Source organism: Mchenga conophoros, linkage group LG2 (assembly GCF_057382185.1).
Source record: "Mchenga conophoros isolate Kocher_MC1m ecotype Shallow Benthic linkage group LG2, M_conophoros_male_GT1.1, whole genome shotgun sequence".
Classification (NCBI taxonomy): Eukaryota; Metazoa; Chordata; class Actinopteri; order Cichliformes; family Cichlidae; genus Mchenga; species Mchenga conophoros.
The window spans coordinates 10,180,744-10,196,735 of NC_140527.1; the positions used below are offsets into that span (position 1 = coordinate 10,180,744).

The following is a 15,992-nucleotide window of genomic DNA, read 5'->3' on the forward strand; positions in this document are numbered from 1 at the left end:
CATTGTTACAGATATGGAAACTTTATTAACAATTTGTCCAAGTAAAAAAATGCCCTGCTAATTGTTGGGGTTTTCTCTCCTCTAGCCCTTTCCTTTAAGCTCTTCTTTACATCCCCCCAACCCCACCTTTTCTTTTTTCTTAATAATATAACAATAAAAACAATTGGCTGCATTTTAAATGTGTCAGATCAATGTCTTTATTCAAGAATACAAGAAATGGTAATAGCTGCATGTGTGTTTGTGTGTGTGCATAATATGCATACTTTACTTGTTGGATCCAAATCCCACAAGGAATCAAATAAAACAAGAAGACAAACAAAAACAAAACAAAAATATATTTCTCTCCCTTCCCAGGTCAGGTTCACAAAAGCATTGCAGCTCTTTATTCCTCTTGTACAGCTCCAGAGTCTGTCAGCCAAAAAGAAACTACTGAGGTTCCAACACCCAGTGTTTCTGTAAACACAGATGAAAATGAACAGTCATCCACATCTAAAAGATTTGTAGATTCGAGGGACCGGTATAATACATCTAGTACATCTTTGTTTAAACCTCAGAACACAAAAAGGGAACAAACCATTGTATACAGATTTAAAAGTGCGCAAAGCAACGAACAGTCACCCTCTGAAACAGCTGAGGTTATCACAACCATTGTTTCTGTAAATACACAGGAACAGTCACCCACCTCAAAAAGATTAGTATATTCAAGGGACCAGTGTATCTACTCTGGTCAAAAGAATCCATGCTTCGTACTGATGTCCACAATTCTTTTTTATTCCTCTCACAATCATGGAGCACCGTGAAAACTAGAAACGAGTAAAATAATATCAATAGCACATATGACATCCATCTCAGCCACTTATTTCTTTTCACAAGATGCACAAGTGCTTAACAAATAACAGCATAATGTTTTTACCGTGTACGCCTTGTAAAACCAGTAGTAGAAAAGTTGTAGGTTCGTGCTCTTGTGGGGGAGACGTATGTTATCCACCACCTCGATAGCTAGCCGAGAGTTCGAGGGTCACTAGAGCCGCTGAGAACGCATGAACTACTTACGGTAGGACGCTTTGCCAAAGTAAGACGTTTTGTCAGAACACCGAGTCCTCAGGAGGATGCAGCCCATGAATTTGGACACGATCTCAGATGCACTTCTGGTGTTGTCATGGCAACCCACACAAACATTTCAGCGTCAGCTACAATGAGGCGGAGCCCTTACTGAAACACTGAGCTCAGGTAGAGTGAAAGACAACATTTTTCCACATCCAAAACAGCAGCGCTGTTCCTGTGACCTCTAGTAAAGCCTCTACTTGGGAAAAGGGAGTCTTTCATCAAAGCATCCTGCAGAAGTTGAATAAAAATATGCAAATGTTTAAATGATGCAACTTAATGAAGGCTGACAGCAGTTGTACTATTTTACATTGCAGCGAACAGGGGTGACCATTATTTTCAACGTTTTTACAGCATTTTTCACATTGAAAGTGAAATAATATAAATAATGTCTCAATTAAATTGCGTTAATATTTAAAAATACAAAAACTACAGCTTTGTTCACAAGCCAATAAAAATGTACTTGGGCCAGTGGTAAATGAAAATAACACTTATTCAGCACCTGGTTGTTGCGGCTGCATCAGGACACCAGATGTTCAGCCTCCATCCTGTAGGCAGACTTATCCCCGTCTGAGAGGAGTCCAATAATGGTGGTGTCATCTGCAAGCTTAATTAATTTGACAGACTGGTGGTTGGAGGTGCGGCAGTTGGTGTACAGGGAGAAGGGCATAGAAGAAAGAACACAGCCCTGAGGGGAGCTCGCGTTGATGGTCCGGGAGTCCAAGACATTCTTCCCCAGCCTCACTGGTTGCTTCCTGTCCGTCAGGAAGTCAGTGATCCACCGGCAGATGGGATCAGGCACATTCATCTGGGAAAGCAATCCTTGAAGAAGGTCTGAAAGGATGGTGTTGAAGGTAGAGCTGAAGTCCACAAACAGGATCCTAGCATAGATTCTGCAGGACAAAGTGTAGGGCCATGTTGATGGCATCGTCTACAGACCTGTTGGCTCTGTATGCAAACTGCAGGGGGTCCAGGAGGGGGGCCGTGAGGGTCTTAAGATAGGAGAGAACCAGGCGCTCAAAAGACTTCCTGACCAGATGTCAGAGCCACAGGTCTGTAGTCTTTTCGTCCAGTGATCTTTGGCTTCTTGAAAGCTATATATGATATAAAAATTATATAAAAACTGTTAATCAGCAAAAGAAATGATATCATAGTTCTTATAAAGAAAGCCTCTATCAATCAAACACCAGCAGTGTAGCAATGTTGTTCACTTACACTGTATATAAAACACTGATTTTGGCTACATCCAGTTTTTACTGTATTATAAACATTTTTTACCATGAAGAGTAAAGTGTTTGGCATTTTTGTCATTGTTATTGAGCTCAGAGATCAGGCCCAGCCCAGTATCTACCTGGTTATGAGCAAGGAGCTGGAGGTGATAACTCAACAATAACCAGGCCATGCATGCATGCATGGATGCATGGATGGATCAGTTTGTAGGCTGTGTGTGGTCAGCAGCAGGCTGCTGGGTGTGGACCAAGAGGGAAAGCCCAGCATGTGAAACCCATCAGCAGAAGGCCAGAACAAAGGTGCACAGACAAACGCAGCCCAGACACTCAGGCAGGACGAGTAAAATAAATGGCAGCAAACACAGTATGATGTGGTAAAATGTGCTTTCTTTCACAAACAGATAGCACAAACAAGAATCACAAGAATCTCCTTTGTGGTTCTTGTTTTTCTTTTGAGTACATTAATAAAAAGTTGAAATAAAGTGGCAATAAAATTCATGCACTGAAGACCACACGAAACCCTAATTCACCCTACTACCTGTTGCCTTCACATTCCATTTGCATCCCTTGTCCACAGAATCAAAAATGACCCTTCTTCACTAAAGATCGAACATAAAGCAATTGCATTTTAAATGGAAGCCCATTTTGCATTAAGAAACACTATCAGCAATCAGAAATTGTGTATATCAGAGTTCTCTGTTTTTACTGTCCTGAAAACTGCATTAATTCAGTGGATGCGGTTAGGTTCAAAACAACGTAATATAAGAGGGCAACCAATTCAATCTAAGAGGGATCCAATTTTTATCCATTCATGTACCAGCTACTGGCTTTTTGCTGTTATGTTCTCATATCGCGTGAGAGTTTATTTGCCAGGTGTCAGAAGTCTAATAATAAAGCTCCGGCACAACGTGGTCGAAGTTACCCGCATATCGGATCGCATCATGTCAGTGAAGATCGACGCCGACCCGACCGTCCTACGGATTATCTCCTGCTATGCACCACAGACCAACTGCCCCGACGAGGAGAAGACAGAATTCTGGCGCGCCCTCGACGACCACCTGCAAACGATTAGCCCTGAGGAACACGTGGCAGTAGGCGGCGACCTAAACGGACATGTAGGCAAGGGGAGAGACGGATATCACCGATTCCATGGCGGCCAAGGATTTGGGACCAGAAACGACGAGGGTTGCCGGGTACTGGACTACGCAGAGGCCCACGATCTTGCCGTGACCAACACCTTCTTCAAAAAGAAGCCGGCACACCTCATCACGTACTCCAGCGGCGGCAGAGACACCCAAATCGACTACTGGCTAGTCCGAAGACCCCATCTCAGCCTAGTCACGAACGTAAAAGTCATACCATCAACCAATATTGGCCCTCAACATCGGCTACTTGTGATGGATCTCCGACTCAACCTTGGCCAACGACGACGAAGAACACCAACCACGACGGTGGAGAAGATCAAGTGGTGGCGCCTCCCTGAGGGATCCAATTTTTATCCATTCATGTACCAGCTACTGGCTTTTTGCTGTTATGTTCTCATATCGCATGAGAGTTTATTTGCCAGGTGTCAGAAGTCTAATAATGAATAAAGTTCAGGATATGCTTAAAAACTCACCTCAGTATAGCCGTCATCAGAAGGAAGTGCGCTTCACTGACTCATCAACTTGTCTCAGGCTTTCCACAAAGTTTCACAGTTGACCTTAAAGTAAGATGCTGCAAGCTTACCTTGCAGTGTATTACTTTTTAAGGTCTAAAGACCTTAAAGTGCGCTATAGATTGAAGTGATTTGAACTGACAACAGGGCTAATTCAGCACTTCAAGTTAACATCAATAAAAGTTTTTAAATTTATTCTGATTTCCGTTTGTTTTCATTGCCTGTGCTATCTGTTATTTAGTTCAAATTGTGGGTAGATAATGCTGTGCTGTCATGTGACCTGTTCTCTCATGTGTGCCTTTCTCTTGTTTTGTATGTATTTCTCGTTTGTTATTTATTCCTATTTTATTCCTGCAATTGGTATGGAATTCATTTTTTTTTAAATTGATCAGTGTTTTGAAATTAGATGTGATGAAGATGTGACCTTAATTTACAAAATCAACATCATGTTGGATTCAATGAGACATGAAACTAGTGCATGAAACAGGTCTCAGTAAATGTTCTCATAGACTGCAATACACTGCCCCCTGCTGGTCATTATAACGTCTGCAGATGTCATTTGACATGAATGTCATATTTGTGAAACAAAATAAAGGACTCTGTAAAATAAATGAAAATCAAATATTTATATACAGAATATTTATGTACAAATGCTGAAAAAGACATTTGAACAAGATGCACACCCAGTAAAATTAAAAAAAAAAAAGAAAAGTCAGTTTTATCATGTGACTATCATGCTGTCATTTCTGCACAATGCACTTTACACCAGATCAAAATAAAACACTGTGAGGTCGTTCTAACCGGAAGCCCAGAGAGCGTCGACAATGCAGCACAATGCCCTGAAGCATCAGCATCAAAATATACTTCAAGTACCAAAAAGTACTCATTGTGCAGAATGCCCTATTTTTGAATAGCTGGACATTTAATTACTTTATCACCAGCTGTGACTACAGGTGATAATCAACCATGTTTCATAGGGATGTGACTACATTTAGAAATGTCACGCATTTTTAGGTATAAAGCAAAAGATGCAATGAAATAAATAAGCTATCACATATTAATCCAAATGAATTCACTGAAATACATCTGCACATTTCTGCAGCCTGACTTATTACACACGTGAACACAGTACACATTTGTTTACTGCAAGTTTGTTTCAGAGATGTGATGCAGTTAAATCTGTATGCGTCTGTTTCCTTGTAGTGTTAGTAGAGATGGTGAACCTGACACAATCCTGTGTTTGGTGTGAAGGAAACCAGTTAACAGCCGGTTTAGTGAAATTCTCTTGAACTCATGGAAAACTCATCGTCGTCTCGAAGTGAGCAGCTGAAGCGTCCCGTGTGATCAGAGGTCCTCGTCGTCCTCGCTCACCATGACGTCGAGCTCTTTGTCTTTCCGTACGACGCTCTCGGTGATGAACTCCTTCTGCTGCTCCTCCAGCTCACGCAGCTCCGCCTGCAGGCGCTCCAGGTGGAGCACTCGCCGGTTCCTCAGCAGCCGGCTGGGGAATGGGTTCATGTCGTTGAAGGCGATGCTGGTCAGCTTCCTGCATGGACACACGCAGGTGGAAAGGACTCGATCACCAACACAGAGGAACTGGAAACTGATCAGCTTGAGTGTTTCTGTTTTATGCTGCTTGATACTTCAGGTACTGCAGTTTGAGCAGGAAATACTGGACTGACTGGACCACATGTATCCGAGAGCTGCAGATACTTAAAAATCTTTAAATCGTTGTTACTGTGATCAGGGAAATTTAAACTTCCATCCATCCATCCATTCGCTACCGCTTATCCTTTTCAGGGTCGCGGGGGGCGCTGGAGCCTATCCCAGCTGTCATAGGGCAAGAGGCGGGGTACACCATGGACAGGTCGCCAGTCTGTCGCAGGGCTAACACACAAGGACAGACAACCATTCATACTCACATTCACTCGCAAATTTAAACTTCTCACAAAATTTCAGTAAAAAGGGTTTGAAGCTCAAAGATTCAACAGCTACATCCGCTTCACTTCTGAGAGTGTAACAGCTCGTAGATTAAGGCGGGTGGAGGCGAGTGCGTACCTGGCATTGGAGACGGTCTTTGTGAAGAAGCGTAGGTACTGGTAGATCTCCACGCTGTCGTGAATCTTCAGGATGTCGTCCTCTTTGTATTTGAACAGAGCCAGAGTGTATCTGAAGATCACCTGCAGCACAGACACGCATTTCATAACAGGACACTCACGCCACACAATTAATTGGAAACTTTGAGGAGGTGAGTCATAAAATTACTCTTTCAGTTGTGGTGCAGTTGGGCCCTTTACTCATTACAGCTCTGATCGATTTCCAATAAGCCACTTGGTTCCTCAGTTGCCAGATAATATTAACTTACTTGGTAGTTGAGCTTTAAGTTTAAATTAAACTTTTGGGTTGGATCTACGTGGCTGAAGCTGTTGTCAGCATTTATCCCTGTGTGGTATATATTTCTGTGTCTGAACTGTGATTTTATTTCCTGAGACAAACGATGTAAAAGCTGTGCTGCATTTGTCACATTGCAGAAACAAGCCCAAAGCCATTGTCCCGCTCATCGTCTGGATTTACGCTGCTTGTGGTAGACTGTGAGGTCGTTACTAGAATGATCTGCTTTCCCACTCCTATTTCATGTCACATGACAGTTCCCCATGCTTAGTAAACAATGTCTTATTACTCCTAAAATGTAAATAAAGACATCTAAAGGTCAAAACAAAATCATTTTTGTTTCCATGGACACTACTGTGGTGCATTCAAGTGTTGTCTGCATTTCTGTCATGGTGTGTTCGGGTGTATGGTACCTTGGTACCCTCATACAGGAAGGCGTCCCACAGAGGCATCAGGATGTCGCTAGGCAGACTCTCCACAAAAACCACCAGGAACCAGTTGAAGGTGACCAGAGAGACATCAATGTTGTGATCCTCAAAGTGAGATGCCAGGCGAGGAAGCTTCTCCGCCATGAAGTCCTTCAGCACGCGCTGGTCCGCCTGAGCACAAAGACTCACAGAGATCAGCCTCACTGATCACTAAAACAGATCACAGCAGGCAAGCAGGTGAGTGTGTCTGCTGACCTGAGAGGCCACCAGATTCTTGGTGTAGTAGTCCTGAGGCATGATGGCTTCCACCACTGCCACCAGACACCAGAAGGCATCTTCTTCACTTTGGAGGACCAGCAGAGCGAGGGCCGCTAACCTGTGGACATTAATGGAAGGTGAGGTTCTGCCTGGAAGGCGGGTCCACATAAGAACTCAGATATAAAATTTATATTTTTGTTCTGACCTGTTTAGTCCCTGGCAGTAGCCAATGGCAGGGTTATGCCAGGAGAAGGCCAGAAGGATGCGGCGGAGCTGCTGGAGGGCGGGGCTGGACGGCGAAGAGAAGTGCTGATTGGTCGTCAGGGTTCGGTGAAGGTCCAGCTGGATCTGCCTGGAGGCAGGATTAGGAGCTGTCCGACTCTTCTCACACAGCTGGAAACAGAACAGGATTACTGAGTGCTCGCCAGCATTCCCAACAGGAAGAAGGAGGAGCCACCTGTGCTCAGGTGGGGATAAAGCACTCTCTCTCTCTACAGCTGTACCTGCTGATAGCGTTGCGGGTGGCGCTCTTGGCTTGTCAAAGTTCTGGCTCGGACCAAACAGCGCCACACTCTCTGCCGATACTCCCGAGGGACGCCTTCACGCACCAGAATTTTGAGCTCAGGTGTGATGATGAAGTCATCGTTGGACCTGCCTGCAAGGTACTGAGCCCAGCGGCTCAGCAGGGGGTGCTCTAGACACTCCTACAGGGACAAACGAGATCGCCAGTTACTGAACATCGTAGCTCTTGATCAAAACTGGAAAAAGTTTCTTTGTAGGAAACTGCTTTCCGGTTTTGGACTGTCGGTCGGCTCTGAACAGGACATGATGGGCAAATAACATAAAACATAATTAATAAATAGCATTAAACATACAAAATAATGTTGATTATGACTATAAAGACTAAATCTTTAATAGGGGACATGTAACCACGGTAACTTCTGACCCCACTTCCGCCAGTCCCTTTATTGTGGCGGGAATGAACCCTGTATAAGTTCCAGGTCAATCAGCTGCATGTCCCTGCTCCTCTGGCTGCTGTTGTCCCTGTGGTTGGCGTACTTGTGAGATATCGACAAATTTTACACTACAGACCAGTTGACAGCGTGCAATAACCCGGCCGATTCATCCATCTTTACACTACCTTACAATCGACGAGGTCTTCACCTCCTGCCGGACAGGTTTCCACTGACCAGCAAGGGGCACGACCGCGTCAAAGCCAGACTGGACCAACTCCAAGAGTATAACTCACAGCCCATGATCTCAACCCACCACAAATACAAAGGGTTGTTGTTGAGCATGTGGTCCGAAACCCAGACATAGGCACCACAACTTCACTACGTCTCCGTGCTTTTTCAGGAAGGATTCCTAAGCCAAGTAGTGAAGCACATTTTGAATCATGGCGTTCCCAAATTGATCTACTGCTTGCCGACCCCAGTTTGTCAGCTCTATACGTCGCCAGACGTATTATAGAGAGCCTGTTGTCACCTGCTGCTGATTTGGTTAAAGGTCTAAGTCCCAACACATTGCCTTCAGTCATACTAAGTGTACTTGACTCCGCTTTTGGAACAGTTCAAGATGGTGAAGAATTGTATGCTCAATACTTAAATATTCTTCAAAATCCAGGTGAACGACCATCCGCTTACCTCCAAAGATTGCAGCTAACCCTCAGCACTGTTGTAAAGCAAGGAGGACTTGCAGCTGCTGACATGAATAAACATCTGCTGAAGCAGTTTTGTCGTGGGTGTTGGGATAACACTATACTAACCAAGTTACAATTAGAACGGCAAAAGGACAACCCACCACCTTTCTCTGACTTATTGTTGTCGTTACGGACAGAAGAAGACAGACAAATTGCTAAGGAGTCACTTATGAAAAAAATACATCGGTTCATCAAAACAAAAAGCCAACATCCAATCCCAAAGCACTTGTTCTTGTTGGCATTCTACAGCCAATGAAGAGCTAAAAGAAATGAAAAAACAACTCCAAACCCTCCAACAGCAAATGTCCCAACTTTTGTCCCGAAAAAGTCCAACCGAGTCAAAGTTTAAGCCATGACAAAACAAGTCCAGTCATTCTTCACCTCAGTCAAATACCAAACCCAAGCCATGGTACTGTCTTAACTGTGGAGAAGATGGCCATGTTTCTTCCACCTGCAACAACAGAGCAAACTCCAGTCTTGTTGAACAGAAAAAGAACCAATTAAGGAAAAAACAGCAAGAGTGGGACGCTAGAAATACTTCATCTTTAAAGTAGAAGGAGCTTCTGCGGTGGGACACACAGGAGCTGCGTGCACTAACAGTCCCAGAAACCACAAAAAATTTCCATTGCTGCCAAAAGGGCTTGTGGGGACCAAAAGCACAGGACAAATTCAAATCAAGGGCAACCATTTCAACTGTCTTCTTGATTCTGGCTCTCAGGTTACTACCATTCCTTATTCCTTCTATAACACCTATCTTTCAGACCATCCAATCAAACCACTGAATGATCTGTTGGAAGTAGAAGGAGCAAATGGACAAGCCGTACCTTACCCGGGATACATTGAGATTAACATGACGTTCCCAGCTGATTTTCTTGGTTCATCCATTAATGTTGATACACTTGCTCTTGTCGTGCCTGACGTCCAGCAATCACCCCCAATGATACTTGTTGGTACCAATACTCTTGACGTTGCGTACAGCAAACACTGTGATACCCTCTCTGAGCAGTCATTCCTGCCAACTGGTTCCGGTTACATTGCAGTTTATAAAATCCTCGCCACGTCCAGAATTCGAATGACCAGTATGCTCCTTGAAGTCAGACCAACCACATACCATTACTGCCGGCCAAACCACTGTCCTTGAGGGATGCCTGGTCACAAGGCTATTCCAAGGTGAGAAAGCAGTTATTCTGGAACACCCCACCTCCAGTTCTCTGCCTGGTGGACTCCTAGTAAAAACCTGCCTTGTGGACTTACCTAAACATCAGCCATGTTTTCTGCCTGTTGTAGTGAGTAATGAGTCTGACCATGAAATCCACAATCCAGCTCGAGCTATTATTGCAGAAATCAGTGCCTTCCAGGAAGTCATTTCCAAAGAGCAACATATCCAGTATTCAGACCAGTCTATAGAGTCGTTACCTCCATCTCAACCACAATACAACTTTGGAGATTCCCCTTTAACTCCAGACTGGAAAGAACGCATTGTTCAAAAACTCAACAGTATTCCTGAAGTATTTGCCAAACACGATCTGGATTTCGGCAGGACCGACAAAGTTAAACACCAAATCAAATTGTCCGATCCAACTCCTTTCAAGCAAAGACCCCGACCAATTCACCCTCAAGATCTTGATGCTGTAAGGAAACACCTGCAAGAACTTCTTGACTCTGGCATTATCAGAGAATCCGACTCACCATTTGCCTCTCCAATTGTGGTTGCACGCAAAAAGAACGGGAGTGTACGTCTTTGTATTGACTACCGCAAACTCAATCTGCAAACAATCAAAGATGCTTATGCTCTGCCTAAACTGGAAGACATCTTCTCCGCACTTGTAGGATCAAAGTGGTTCACGGTGCTAGACCGCAAGTCAGGTTACTACCAAATTGAAATGGAGGAGAAGGATAAGACAAAGACTGCCTTTGTCTGCCCATTAGGATTTTGGGAATTTAATCGGATGCCACAAGGGATTACCAATGCACCAAGCACATTCCAACGGCTGATGCATGGGAGAATTAAATCTAAAAGAAGTCCTGGTTTTCATTGACGATCTCATTGTTTTTGCACCAACTCTTGAGGAACATGAAGCTCGCCTGCTGAAAGTTCTCACCAGACTCAAAGAGTTTGGCTTGAAGCTTTCACTTGAGAAATGCATGTTCTTCCAGACATCTGTGAAGTATCTGGGCCATGTAGTGTCCCAGGCTGGTGTTGAAACTGATCCGGACAAGAGTTCCACACTCACTTCTTGGCCAGTGCCAAAAAACTTGAAGGAATTAAGATCTTTCCTTGGTTTTGCTGGGTACTACAGACGTTTTGTCCAGGGATATTCGGCCATTGTCAAGCCGTTGCATGATCTCACTGCTGGTTATCCACCTTCCCAGAGGAAACTGAGACGAACTGCAAAGCCAGAGAATTACCTCAACCCCAAAGAGCCATTTGGAGGACGATGGGCGCAAATGTGTCAACAAGCTTTTGAGTCCATTATTGACAAACTTACTTCTGCGCCAGTTCTGGCATTTGCTGATCCCCGGAAACCATACACACTCCACACTGATGCCAGTGCCACAGGTCTTGGTGCGGTGCTGTATCAAGAGCAGGATGGAAAAAACAGAGTCGTAGCATATGCCAGTAGAGGTCTTTCCCGGAGTGAGTCAAAGTATCCCGCCCACAAATTGGAGTTTCTTGCTTTGAAATGGGCGGTGACTGAAAAATTCCACGACTATCTTTATGGTGCTCAGTTTACAGTTGTGACAGACAGCAACCCATTAACATACCTCTTATCATCAGCAAAACTTGATGCTACCGGTTACAGATGGCTTTCAGCTTTGTCCACTTTCACCTTCAAATTAATCTACAGAGCAGGAAAGCAGAACTCGGATGCTGATGGTTTGTCTCGCCGACCTCATGGTGAACTGTCTGATGATCCTCTGTCACAGAAAGAACGTGAGCGAATCTGGAGATCTGCATGGCGACATCTCAATGAACCAGATCATGTCTCTATTGACCAGCATACCATCAAAGCAGTTTGTGACTGTCATCTGGTGTACAGTTCAAGCACTGATCCTGATCTTGCTCTGGTGTTATCCATGTCTGTCAATGTCAACAGTCTGCCTGACAGTTTCACGGACGACATCCAGTTCACCTCCATGGTACTCCCCCAAATCTCAACAGCTGACCTTGCAGCCAAACAACGCCTTGACCCTGTCATCCGGCATGTCATAGCTCAGGATGAGCAAGGAGAGTCACCACCACCATTCCTGAGGGAAGAACTTCCCGATCTACCTCTATTACTGCGAGAAGTAAATAAACTGGAGCTCCATAACACCCTTCTCGTCAGGAAGAGACAAGTGGGAAGTGACTTCACATACCAGCTAGTGCTACCCGAGGAATATCGACCAGTTGTACTACACCACCTACATGATCAAATGGGTCACATGGGAATTGACAGAACGCTGGACTTGGTCCGTTCCCGGTTTTATTGGCCTAAGATGACGAGTGATGTGGTCAATAAAATAAGACACTGTGAAAGATGCGTGAGATGCAAATCTCTATCTGAACGAGCCGCACCTCTCATCCCATGGAACTGGTGTGTGTGGATTTTCTCTCTGTGGAACCAGATCGTGGAGTCAAAGACATACTTGTCATAACTGACCATTTCACAAAATATGCCATTGCTGTGCCAACACCAAACCAGAAAGCCAGGACTGTTGCCAAATGTTTATGGGACAACTTTCTTGTGCATTATGGTATCCCAGAACGCTTGCACAGTGACCAAGGCCCTGACTTTGAATCCAGAATCATCCGAGAGCTTTGTGAAATGGCTGGGATCCACAAAATAAGAACCACTCCATACCATCCAAGAAGCAATCCTGTTGAACGGTTTAACCGAACATTACTGGATATGCTAGGAACACTCACAGCTCAACAGAAATCCCATTGGAAAGATTTCGTAAAACCCCTGGTGCATGCATACAATTGCACAAGAAATGATGTTACAGGTTTCTCACCATATGAGCTTATGTTTGGCCGCCAACCTCGCTTACCGGTGGACTTGGCCTTTGGACTACCCCTTGCCAAAGAAGGATCAACATCCCACAGACAATATGTGGAAAAACTAAAGTCCCACCTAGAAGAAAGTTACAAGCTGGCCATCGAAAACTCTGAAAAGGTGATGAAACGTAACAAAAACAGATTTGATAAAAATGCCACTGCATCACAGCTGAATGTTGGAGACAGAGTTCTTGTGAGGAACGTGCGGCTAAGAGGCAAACACAAGCTTGCAGATAAATGGGAGTCATCTGTGTACATTGTAGTGAAGAAAGCCGGCACTCTTCCTGTGTATACAGTTCGACCCGAAGGCCAAGACAAGCCCCTGAGAACTTTACATCGAGACCTCCTATTGCCCTGTGGGTATTTACCACCTTCTGAAAAGGAAAGGCTTACTAAGCAGAAGAGAAAAATGCTTGTCTTACCCGTGTCTCCTGTACGTGCTGATGATGCTGATGACAATGACGAAGAGGAACTCGTCTCATACCTACCTGTTCCTTTCTCTGCTGAACCGGTCACCTTCACAACAACCATTGACTTACCCAATACTCCGCAACCTGTTCCACTTATCAACCAGCCAGATGTCCCCGTAGTATTGGCTACAGAGTAAGAGAATGCTATTCTCCCAGAGGAACCTGTACCTGTTGAAGAGGAACAAGTTATTGCTAACGGAACCTTGGAAGCTGGCTTTGAGCCAGTTGATCTTGCAGAAACTTCTCACGATGAAGAAAGTCTGTCTTCTGATTCGGAAGCATCCAGAGGTAACTTGTCACAACACTCACCTACTGAATCAGAGCCTCTCAGTCCTGAGGCAGAACCACTCTTGAGGCATTCAACCCGCGCCAGGAATCCTCCTGATCGGCTGCAATACATCAAGCCTGGTAAGCTTCTGTTAAAGAGCGTTCAGACCTTTCTGCATGGGTTAAGTTCTGTCTTCTCCTTCGCTCTTCAAGACGATGAAGAAGAGGAGACGATGCCTTCACACCTCAGCCAACCAGTCATTCGGTGCCAGCCTAGTCCATGTACGAGGACGTCCATGAGATTTGGGGGGAGAGTGTAACCACGGTAACTTCTGACCCCACTTCCGCCAGTCCCTTAATTGTGGCGGGAATGAACCCTGTATAAGTTCCGGGTCAATCAGCTGCATGTCCCTGCTCCTCTGGCTGCTGTTGTCCCTGTGGTTGGCGTACTTGTCAGATATCGACAAATTTTACACTACAGACCAGTTGACAGCGTGCAATAACCCGGCCGATTCATTCATCTTTACACTACCTCACAATCGACTCAACGGTGAGTTATTTGTTTGTTTTGTCACAATTAATGAAAATGCGGAGCCGCGATCGCACATCCTAAAACGCCGGTAAGCTAATGCTAGGCTAGCGACAGTAAGTGCAATTACTAGTTTTATTTATTGAATATTGTTGTTTTTGTTTATTCCATTATGGCCGAATGTTGACTTAACGTATCTAGAGTTGAACGAGTGATTTGATTTTTGTAGTTTTGTCCGTTTTGGATGTTTTTTGTTACTTTTCTGATGAAATGCCAAAGCGGCCTATGAGATTTTGCATTGAGGTAAATTCCATTTAGATTATTGAATCTGTTGCGCAACACCTGTGATTAAATGAGTTTTGTAAATATATTTGATTAACTTTGGATAATGTTTATTAGCTTTATGGCTGATATACTTTGATGGGACCCATGAGAATGTTTTTCTATAATAGTATTTTGAATGAAATTCATTATAAGAGATGATGGTTTGTTGATTGTTGTGTGGAACATGGCATTAATTACTTGTCTTTGTTATTTATGGATATATGTATTTATTTTGTCACAGCAGTAGAATGCTGTTTCATTTTCTTCTGTGAATGATAATTTATGTTTTTGACCTTGTTTAGGTCAGGTTTTTTTTTTTTTCTCCCGCGATCAGCCCTGATCAGCGCAAGATGGCGAGCCACCCGACCACCGCTACGTTGCGGTAGGAATTGTGAACCTATGGACTGAATCACTGAATCAAACTGTTGACACATGACCTATCACAGGTCCATGGAACTAAAATAAATCACATACTGGACTACACCTCATTCAACCTCCTTTTGGAACCTAATAAGCTGTTTTGTATTGTCAACATTATTTTTGGTTGTGATATATATGCATATTCTTTTTTTTTTTTTTGTACATCCGTCTATACATTTCTCATAACAAACATTATATATATATATATATATATACACACACACACACACCCAGCACGCCCATGCGGGCGGTTTTATCCTTCAAGCTCGGGTCCTCTACCAGAGGCCTGGGAGCTTGAGGGTCCTGCGCAGTATCTTAGCTGTTCCCAGGACTGCGCTCTTCTGGACAGAGATCTCCGATGTTGTTCCCGGGATCTGCTGGAGCCACTCGCCTAGCTTGGGAGTCACCGCACCTAGTGCTCCGATTACCACGGGGACCACCGTTACCTTCACCCTCCACATCCTCTCGAGCTCTTCTCTGAGCCCTTGGTATTTCTCCAGCTTCTCGTGTTCCTTCTTCCTGATATTGCTGTCATTCGGAACTGCTACATCGATCACTACGGCCGTCTTCTTCTGTTTGTCTACCACCACTATGTCCGGTTGGTTAGCCACCACCATTTTGTCCGTCTGTATCTGGAAGTCCCACAGGATCTTAGCTCGGTCATTCTCCACCACCCTTGGGGGCATCTCCCATTTTGACCTCGGGACTTCCAGGTTATACTCGGCACAGATGTTCCTGTACACTATGCCGGCCACTTGGTTATGGCGTTCCATGTATGCCTTGCCTGCTAGCATCTTGCACCCTGCTGTTATGTGCTGGATTGTCTCTGGGGCATCTTTACACAGCCTGCACCTGGGGTCTTGCCTGGTGTGATAGACCCCAGCCTCTATGGATCTTGTGCTCAGAGCTTGTTCTTGTGCTGCCATGATTAGTGCCTCTGTGCTGTCTTTCAGTCCAGCTTTGTCCAGCCACTGGTAGGATTTCTGGATATCAGCCACCTCCTCTATCTGCCGGTGGCACATACCGTGCAAGGGCCTGTCCTTCCATGATGGTTCCTCGTCTCCCTCCTCTTTCTTGGGTTTCTGTTGCCTGAGGTATTCACTGAGCACTCGGTCAGTTGGGGCCATCTTCCCAATGTATTCTTGGATGTTCGTTGTCTCATCCTGGACTGTGG

General features: G+C 44.6%; 1 protein-coding gene across 1 annotated transcript in view; it reads right to left on the reverse strand.

Moving 5' to 3' along the window:
• Positions 1-4,673: 4,673 nt before the first annotated feature.
• LOC146581710 (TBC1 domain family member 2A-like) overlaps positions 4,674-15,992 on the reverse strand; it is a 33,089-nt gene continuing 21,770 nt past the window's right edge. The window contains exons 12-17 of the mRNA XM_085285977.1: positions 7,571-7,771; positions 7,273-7,460; positions 7,065-7,185; positions 6,795-6,980; positions 6,049-6,170; positions 4,674-5,536 (exon numbers count right to left, since the gene is read on the reverse strand). Of these exons, the coding sequence (XP_085142103.1) occupies positions 5,335-5,536; positions 6,049-6,170; positions 6,795-6,980; positions 7,065-7,185; positions 7,273-7,460; positions 7,571-7,771 (1,020 nt within the window). The 3' untranslated portion in view covers positions 4,674-5,334. The remainder of the gene's footprint in view (positions 5,537-6,048; positions 6,171-6,794; positions 6,981-7,064; positions 7,186-7,272; positions 7,461-7,570; positions 7,772-15,992) is intronic.